This window comes from Centroberyx affinis, unplaced genomic scaffold, assembly GCF_046629955.1.
Source record: "Centroberyx affinis isolate AG114_WGS23_722 - 3 ecotype Tasmania unplaced genomic scaffold, CSIRO-AGI_Caff_v1 ptg004204l_1, whole genome shotgun sequence".
Lineage (NCBI taxonomy): Eukaryota > Metazoa > Chordata > Actinopteri > Beryciformes > Berycidae > Centroberyx > Centroberyx affinis.
Window position 1 is genome coordinate 434,014 of NW_027281952.1, and position 9,108 is coordinate 443,121.

General features: G+C 41.5%; 1 protein-coding gene across 2 annotated transcripts; it reads left to right on the plus strand.

Moving 5' to 3' along the window:
• The first annotated feature begins 416 nt into the window (after positions 1 to 416).
• On the plus strand, positions 417 to 4,366 carry LOC139664217 (caspase-8-like). 2 transcript variants are annotated; one of them, XM_071542968.1, is made up of 7 exons: positions 417 to 515; positions 648 to 750; positions 1,468 to 1,853; positions 2,018 to 2,052; positions 2,714 to 2,816; positions 2,917 to 3,475; positions 3,699 to 4,366. In XM_071542968.1, exons 3-7 carry the CDS (start codon positions 1,475 to 1,477, stop codon positions 3,850 to 3,852), a joined length of 1,230 nt encoding a protein of 409 aa, XP_071399069.1. In that variant the 5' UTR covers positions 417 to 515; positions 648 to 750; positions 1,468 to 1,474; the 3' UTR covers positions 3,853 to 4,366. The 2 variants fall into 2 exon arrangements, with proteins under 2 accessions (XP_071399069.1, XP_071399068.1); XM_071542967.1 differs by having other exon boundaries at positions 419 to 750.
• Positions 4,367 to 9,108: the final 4,742 nt, after the last annotated feature.

Consider the following 9,108-nt stretch of genomic DNA (forward strand, 5'->3'; position numbering starts at 1 on the left):
TAAAGCATGTTTCTTTTGTCACTCCTCTAGTAATGGTTCAAATATTGTTATTCAAAATATGTTTTCTTCAGATACTCTTCCGCCTTATAAAGCAAATCCAAGTGACCCCATGTGTTAATGGCTCAGCATCTTCGACACACAGCTTCTACCCACAGATGGACTGGTCACTGCATATTTTAATGTAAATGAAAATAAGAAACAGTTACACAAAGTAGAGATTATAAAGAAGTCTTAAGAAATACTGGAATATACCAAGACAGACAGACAAGTGTTTTATTATGCAGGGTTATTTTTCTTCCACTAGGTGGTGTGCGGCACTAAAAACTGAAATGTCTTTTTACTTTCCATTGTCTTCCTGCTCTGCTGCCCTTCCCTATTCTTAAACCAGACACTATCAGGAAGCCTCCTACTCATAGATATTAGATGAGTAGAAGGGACACTTCCTCATATATCACAATAATCTCCCACCACATATCACACCTGTCTTCGTACTATTAAATGATCGATGCCGTCGGGTAAGCGACCATATTTTCATGGTTAGTGCTAGGTTAGTGTATGAAACTTACTGTTTTAATCACGAGACTGAACTAGAGTAGGGTTTACTATCCATTCTATTTCTAGTAGAAACGTTTGTATGGACTTCCCAGGTCTCTATTGGAAATCGAAAGCAACCTGCAGCTGCGGTTATTACGGAAATTATTCTTCAACTGCACGAGCAACACAATCCGGAGGGAACATTTCGTGACCGTAGTAAGTTTAGGTTTCATTCAGTCATCATTACATTGTTCTATCTGCATAGTTTCGAAATAAGTGTTAAGTACATAGTTAATTAAACATGTTATATTTATGTAATGCTGGCTGCCAATTTACAGCTAAGTTAGCTAGAACATGGTTACAACCACGAGTCCGCTACACAGCACTTGACAACGTAATGCACATCCAGGTTTTAAACGGTTACGGGTTTTAAAGTGTGCTATCACCCCAGTCATGCAGACCTGGAGTATGGGGTATATTCACATAGGTCTACAAAAACGTGCTTTTAAGTTACCCGTTCATTTCGACGTTGTGACGCTGAGCTATTTTACGTCGATTATCCGTTTAAAAAGACGAAAAATGAAAGGGTACTGACTTAAATTTGCTTATATGCATTGAGTACTACAAAAAACTACTAACTAAAAGTGGTGAGGTAAAGATACCTCTAGTGTCCTTTAACAGTAGGCCTACTACATATGATATATTTCCCTCTGAAAGCGCCCTCGAGTTAGTCTTATTAGGTGCTATGTAACATAAATTCAGTGCTTCATAGAAGAGAAAAGAAACTGCTGTTAGAAAAGTGAAAACCTCCCTCTACTGCACCTTGTTTTTTTACTTAAACTTAATCTTAAACTCTTTTTTTCTCTATCCATCTGTTTCCCTATCTATCTATCTATCTATCTATCTATCTATCTATCTATCTATCTATCTCAGAGCCAGCATGGCAGCCAAAGATACAGTGAGATGTAATAAGACAGATATTCAGGACATTCTGTGTGCAGACTACCCACTCATCCTTGACAAAGTTACTCAGAAAAAACTGGTAACTCAGCGTGAGTACAACAACCTGAACAACATCAGCGGAGTAGATGTGGGGGGGCACGTCACCAGACTTGTGGATAAGCTTATGAATAAAGGAGAGGACACCTGCCGAGGCTTCCTGGACCTTCTACAAACTGACGAGGTCATCATCAGTACTTTCCCTGATCTGAAGAACATACAGTGGGGCCACACCCGTCCTCCATCTACCCCCATCCAAAGTACTGATGCAGCTCGTTATCGTGCTCCTGATACAACAGACAGCCCATTCCGCAATAAAGGTACGTTAACATACATAATTATGCTATAGCAATCAATGTGTCTTTTCTTTTCTCACATCTCCATTTGATCATATTGTACTAAGTGCATTATGTTGATATGTAAAGGTTTCATCACAAAGTTTTATGTTTTGGGGTGTAATTCTATTTTACTCTGATTTCCCCAGATGTCCTGTGCCAAGACAACAGAAGAAGAAATGAGGTGACATCTTTACTTAACCTTGAAAAACCTGACTCTTAAACGTGAAACAGCTGTAGTGAGCTTAACTAAACACATTGATGCCCAATTCAGCCTAGGCTTCTACAAGCCGTAGTTTACACACACACAGATCTGCACATCAAGTAGAAGAGCTGCAGCGTCCATCACATTTTACTCAGAATCAAAGTACATGACTAGAAAATTTCTCCAAACAGTAGCTCACTAACAATGCTTAAGTTCTTGCATATTTTCCCGTTTTGGCTTTTTCCTTCCAAATAATTAGATGGGTCGTTATCAGAACAAAGCCTGGGATGCTTCCTTTTTAGTTCATATCAAGATATAGAGTATCAGTGCTATAGTAGAGTAATAATTCATGAGAGGTGAAATTTCTATTGACGGCATTATTGTAAATGCCCAGTCTCCTTCCACTCACTATTCTTATGTCATAATATAATAGGCATTCAAGTAAAGTAGGAATACATGTTTAAAATACGTAGTAATACATAATTCATTTTAAAATGACGAAAATACTATGCTCATAGAGTAGTTATGACCAGTCATTTTCCACATCTGGTTATAGAAATTCTTGTAGTCCTAGAACTGACAGCATGGTGTGCTATCATGGATTTTCATCAAACTGTGTTTCTGTCTCCACTGTTTGTAGGATGAGCAGTATCAGCTGAGCAGCAAGCCCACCGGTCTCTGTGTGATCATTAACAACGAGAACTTCAAGAGTGGCAAGAGAAAGGGAACGAACGAGGATGCTCGTATGTTATGGAGTCGATGTTTACAGCATTACATTATTTCCCTGTGTTGTTGGTGGTTGAAGCTCAATGACTTGAGGGTCTTTTTTTTCCTTCCCTGCAGAAAGTTTGGCAGAGGTGTTCAGCTGGCTGGGGTTCAGAGTGCTGATGTGTAAAGACCAAACCAAGGACCAGATGGATCGGGCGCTGAAAAGCTTTGCTTCTCTGAGTGACATCTCTCAGCTCAACGTTAAGGAGTGGTCTGACAGTGGATTCACCGACCTTAAGAAGCCTCCTCCTCAGCATGGCGATGCCTTCATCTGCTGTATCATGAGTCATGGAAACACAGGCGGTGTCAGTGGGGTCGATAAAGGGCTTGATGGAGCGCTCCTCCCCATTAATGAAATAACTTCGACTTTCAATGGGGCAAACTGCACCACCCTCATCAACAAGCCCAAAGTCTTCTTCATCCAGGCCTGCCAGGGGAGCAACATACAGCCGCGAGTGGTAGCATCAGACCTGGAGCCTGGTGCAAGTTCTGGTCCGATTGTCTACATCCCCATGGACGCAGATTTCCTGGTTGCCATTTCCACTGTAGAGGGTTATAAATCATACAGAGACAAAACAAAGGGGAGCTGGTTCATGCAGTCCCTGTGCCAACAGCTACGGAACGGCTGTCCCAGGTAAAGCAATCAAAATTAAGTATTTGGTTAGTAACTGGGCTTGAAATATCGAAATTTAGATGAAGTGTTAGTCTCACTTTGCACACAATATTTCATAGACTTGATGATCTGATCATTATCGTTGCAGTATATCCTGTAAAATGTATTTGATCGTAATTCTGTCCACTGAATTATAGTGATGGTAACATGTTTGTGTACACTGTATTTTGTGTATTTCTTTCAGTGGTGATGACCTCATGAACATTCTCTATCGGGTGAACAATGATGTAAGCCAGAAAGACGGTGTCGACGAGGAGTCTCATCCAGTGAAGCAGATGTCTGAAGCTAGAAAGGTCACCCTGAGGAAGAAACTTGTGTTCTCACCATGTTATAATTGAAGCTAAATCACCACAAATGATGTAAACACAGTATACTTCATATCTTGATTGGGGATATATGAAGTACTCAGGAGAACCTATTGATATACATCTTCATATTCACAAATACTCCTGTATACACAAATGAGCAGAATATTTTTAATATCACCGTGGAAACAGACCCCAAAACCCAACAGTGTACAGTAGCCTATACATGCCTCAGTAATTCAGCTACATTTACCCTATCACAGCTGTCAAATTCAGGTTTCATATTGTTATGAAACAACTTATCCAGATTGTTGTAGACAGGATGTGACATGTACATGCACCACTTTTGTAACTGATTTTCTATTGAATATTTCTGATTTACTGATTTTCTATGTTATATTTCTTATATTTACATTCCTATATTTGTATTTCTGAAACTCTACTTTGTTTTCTTAAGCATTCAAAATCTTTTATTTTTTAAACATCATGTTGAATCATTGCCTTTTTTTAAATTGTTGGAGATTTTTGTCTGAGAATAAACTTACTTTTGAGTCAAACTATTTTGATCATCTTTTTGGCTGCTGTGAGAATACTCTTCCTTTCCATTACCCGAGATTTATCAGACTGCATTGTTGGTCAAGACGTTGTTAGACGACTTTAAAACACTTTTTTTCAACTCGGCCTGTTGACTCAAACTGCATTTACATTGTAGGCAACTGTACGTCATCAACATTTGACTTCGGCTGCGCAGATACGAGAAACTTTATGGTACTGCAGAGTCGTTGCCAGGACAACTCAAAATGTAGCTGTGTTCCTTTTTCTGTCCAAAAAGAGGCAGTATAGTTGTAAAAATCTCGCTGCATAGCTTTAAAATGATAAAACAATTCATGTGTCGCATCGATAGACTGCCTTAGAAAGCTGTTAAAGACACGTAGCGGCTCATTTTACTGTTACGGAGAGTTCTTGCCTCTCAGCGGCGGGTCGTGTCGGTCATGGAAGTCCGGCTGGAGGACGAGACTGCTGCCGCTACCTCAGCTGAGGTTGAGGGACACGACGGAGGAGAGTTTAAAACCTCTGACGAAGCTCTCGGCTTTCTCTCTCTCTCTCTCTCTCTCTCTCTCTCTCTCTCTCTCTCTCTCTCTCTCTCTGCTATCTTCCTATTTGAATATAGGTCAGCTGTAACAGTCAATGAAAAGATTGTATTCTCTGGCTTGTTGCTGACAGGGGTTATGTTTTATGCTTTTTTTTTTAATCCACTTGAATCTCGTCTTCAGCTCGAGGGCCACAGTTTGGACAGGAGGTGTCACATGGTGCAGCGTGACGGCCAGACGGTGATCGACAAAGTTACCACTGTAGGAGAGGTGAGAGAAAACACAACAGAGAGGGAGGATGAGAAGAGTCAACTGGCCAGAGCCCTGATTAAAAGTTACTCTACATCTTTTCTTTCCCATTTCTGAAAACAACTTGTATTCATTCCAAGCTCAACTACCTGGGCTATGTAATAAACTTTGTTATTTGAATGAAATATGGTGTGATAGAGTTTTACAGATCTCTGAATCATGATAAAGGTACATTTTGGAAAAATCACTCAGATGTTATGGCCCGTATCGCCCCCTAGCTGAACACCAGGAGTCTCAGACCCCCTTAAGAAACTTCCCCACAATCATTTAGAGGTTTGAACCATAAACATCAGACTCTGTGTCATGATCTGCCCCTGTCTGGCCCCTGTCTGCATGACCTGCCCCTGTTCCTGGTCTATCATTCCATTCTCTCCCCAGTCCTGCCATCCTGTAGACATCCACTTGATGTCCTCGGACTTCCCCTCATCACCTTTCCCCCCTCCTGCACCACCACACCTGTCTGTCATCAGCCGTTAGCCTTGTGTCCTTGTTCTGCCTTCTCCTGCCTGTCATCTGCTAATCAGCTCCCGGACTCTCTCCCCTCCTGCCAGCTGTTCCTTGTGTGTCATTAGTCCATGTATGTATATATAGGTTGTGTTTTGCAGTGTGTGTTGCCAGTTTGTCATTTTGTTACGTGTTGTGTTCCTCATGTTCCATGCCTGGTTACCTGCCCTGTGTTCGTTTAGTAAGTCTTTTCCTAACTACCTGCCAGCCTTGGACTCCTTGTTTGTTTAGTTTTTGCCTTTTGCCTGTCGGCCTCTTTGAGTTCTTGCCTTTTTGGATTACCTGCTTTATTTTGTACTTTTCCTCAGTTCCCCATTAAAACCTTTTACGTAACCCCAGTGTAAGAGCCATTTCTGTGCATGTGTTTCATTTGTATTTTGTTTATTTACTTGTGCTGTGAGCTTCCCACCACTTGGGGCATCCCTGCTGTGAACTGTGACAGGTCTTATAATCAGCCAGGTGAGGCACTCAGGTGTGGCTGATGGAGGGAAGCAAACAGTTTTAGACCGTGGCGTGTCGTGTCGTTTAATGAGGTTTGTTTCGTTCTGAACTGGTAAATCTGCATCTGCATTGGTAAGCAGACAGTTATTGGAAAAGTGGTAAAAGTCTGGCTCGTATTGGAAACTGTAGACTTTAAAATGTGAACAATAAACAGCACTATGATTATAATGGATCAAGCAGTGGAGTGGACATGTCATTTACACGCGTCGAAACATCCTCACCATCAGCAACCAGGTGCCCTTGACTGATAAAGGTCACAATTCAAGAGAAATAGTTTTGCAACTGCTGTCTTTATGTCAAATGAACCGGCTGTGAGTGTAAATAAAAAAAGCATCCAGACTCAAACACAAAGCCAAAATGTGTCACCTACAACCTCAAACTTCTCCTGTCTGTACTGTTCACATGGACACACATTGGATCAGTGTTCTCAGTTAAAAAGGAAGTCTCATCATGAGAAGTTGGACTTTCTTAAAAAGAAAGGAGTGTGCTTCGGTTGCCTACGCACAGGGCACATGAGCAAGGAAAGCAGTAAGCGCATATCTTGCAAAGTATGTAACCAAACCCACCCCAGCATCCTTCATATTGAGAAAAAAGAAAAGGGTAAAGAGGAGGATAGGCCAAAGGAACAGTCGGTGAGTGGCACAGCTGTCTTCACGTGTGGTCATACAGGGGCCGGGGGCAGTAACGGCATCCTGTCAATCCTGCCAGTCAATGTGAAGTGTGCAAAAGGAAACAAGGTGATTCAAACTTATGCATTTCTGGATCCAGGAAGCACTGACACTTTTTGCTCTGAGAGTCTAAAAGAGAAACTCATCATTAAAGGAAAAAGAACAAGCATTCACCTATGTACCATGGGCCACAATGCCACCGTGCCAAGTTACATGGTCGAGGGTTTGGAAATTTCTGGTCTCACTGACAATCAGTACTTCACACTTCCCAGTACATTTACACAACAAGAAATGCCAGTGTCAGTAGACAACATAATCAGTGAAGAAGAATTGGCGAAGTGGTCTTACCTTAGAGATGCACATATTCCTCGTATCAATGCCAACGTTGATTTGTTGATTGGCACAAACGCCTCAAAGTTAATGGAACCATGGGAGGTGATCAACAGTCGGGGAGAGGGGCCATATGCTGTGAAAACCCTTCTTGGGTGGGTGATTAATGGACCTCTACAGGGAAACAGTGCAAGTCAGTGTGAGAATGGCCACACTACAGCAATTGTTAATCGTATTGGTGTTGACAGACTGGAAGAGCTGTTAATAAGTCAATATAATCAGGATTTCAGTGAGAGGTTATGTAACGACAAAGAGGAGATGTCAGTGGAGGAAAAGAGATTCATGGAAATAATGGAAAGTTCAGTGCAACTTAAAGATGGTCATTACATGATGAAACTGCCTTTCAAGGACCGACATGTACACATGTCAAACAACTATTCTGTTGCTAAACAGCGTGTCAATTCACTTAAAAAAAGACTTCTGAAGGATGAAACTTTTCACAAGGAATATTCAAATTTCCTATCTGATGTCATTGAAAAAGGATATGCTGAAAAAATTCCAGAGGACCAGATGATGCGTGCTGAGGGGAAAGTTTGGTATCTCCCTCATCATGGAGTAGTTCATCCTCAGAAAGGCAACCTGCGTGTGGTGTTTGACTGCGGAGCAGAATTTAAAGGAACCTCTCTGAACAGTCAGCTCCTCCAAGGGCCAAATCTGACCAGCTCATTGTTAGGGGTTCTGACACGATTCAGACAGGAACCTAAGAGTGTTATGGCTGATGTGCAATCAATGTTCCATCAAGTAAAAGTGGCTGAAGAACATTTGGATTTTTTGAGATTTCTGTGGTGGCCTGACGGAAACTTGGAAGGGGAGTTAGTGCAATATCGCATGACTGTCCATTTGTTTGGAGCGGTGTCCTCTCCTAGTTGTGCATGTTATGCCCTAAGGAAAACAGCTGATGATAATGAGAACAGCTTTCCAAAAGAGGTAATTGACACAGTGAAAAGAAATTTTTACGTGGATGATCTTTTGAAAAGTTTGCCTTCAGAAAAGGATGCCATTGACATGGTTCAGAACCTCAAAGCTATCTGCCAGTCAGGAGGTTTCAACCTTACAAAATGGCTCAGTAACAGCCGTAAAGTTCTGTCAGTAATTCCTGAAGAGCATAGATCCAAGAACTTAAAGGAGTTGGATCTAGACGGAGACAAAATGCCGATTGAACGGGCTTTAGGGTTACTTTGGTGCATTGAGACTGACACCTTCAAATTCAAGTTAAGCATGAAAGATAAACCACACACAAGACGTGGATTGCTATCTATGATAAGCTCAGTCTACGATCCTTTGGGCTTCTTAGCTCCGTTCACCATCCCAGCTAAAATGATTCTGCAGGACCTGTGTCGATCAAAGTGTGGTTGGGATGATCCTATACCCCACTTCTGTCAATATAAGTGGAACAAATGGTGTGAAGACCTGGAAAAGGTGAGAGACTTTAAGATCAGGAGATGTCTCAAGCCTCAAGACTTTGGCCAGATAACATCTGCTCAAATGCATCATTTCTGTGATGCCAGTGAGACTGCATATGGCACCGTTACTTACATCAGAATGCAGAACGATAATAACAGAGTACATACTGCTTTCTTACTCGGCAAAGCCAGGGTGGCTCCTCTAAAACAAATAACTATTCCCCGCCTGGAATTAACAGCTGCTGTTCTTGCTGTTAAAGTGGATAGGATGCTACGTTCAGAGCTACAGCTGCCTTTGAAGGAGTCGCAATTCTGGTCAGATAGTACATCAGTACTAAAATACATCAAAAATGAGAACAAAAGGTTCCAAACATTTGTGGCTAACAGGATAGCAATAATAAGAGAATCCTCAAACATTTCACA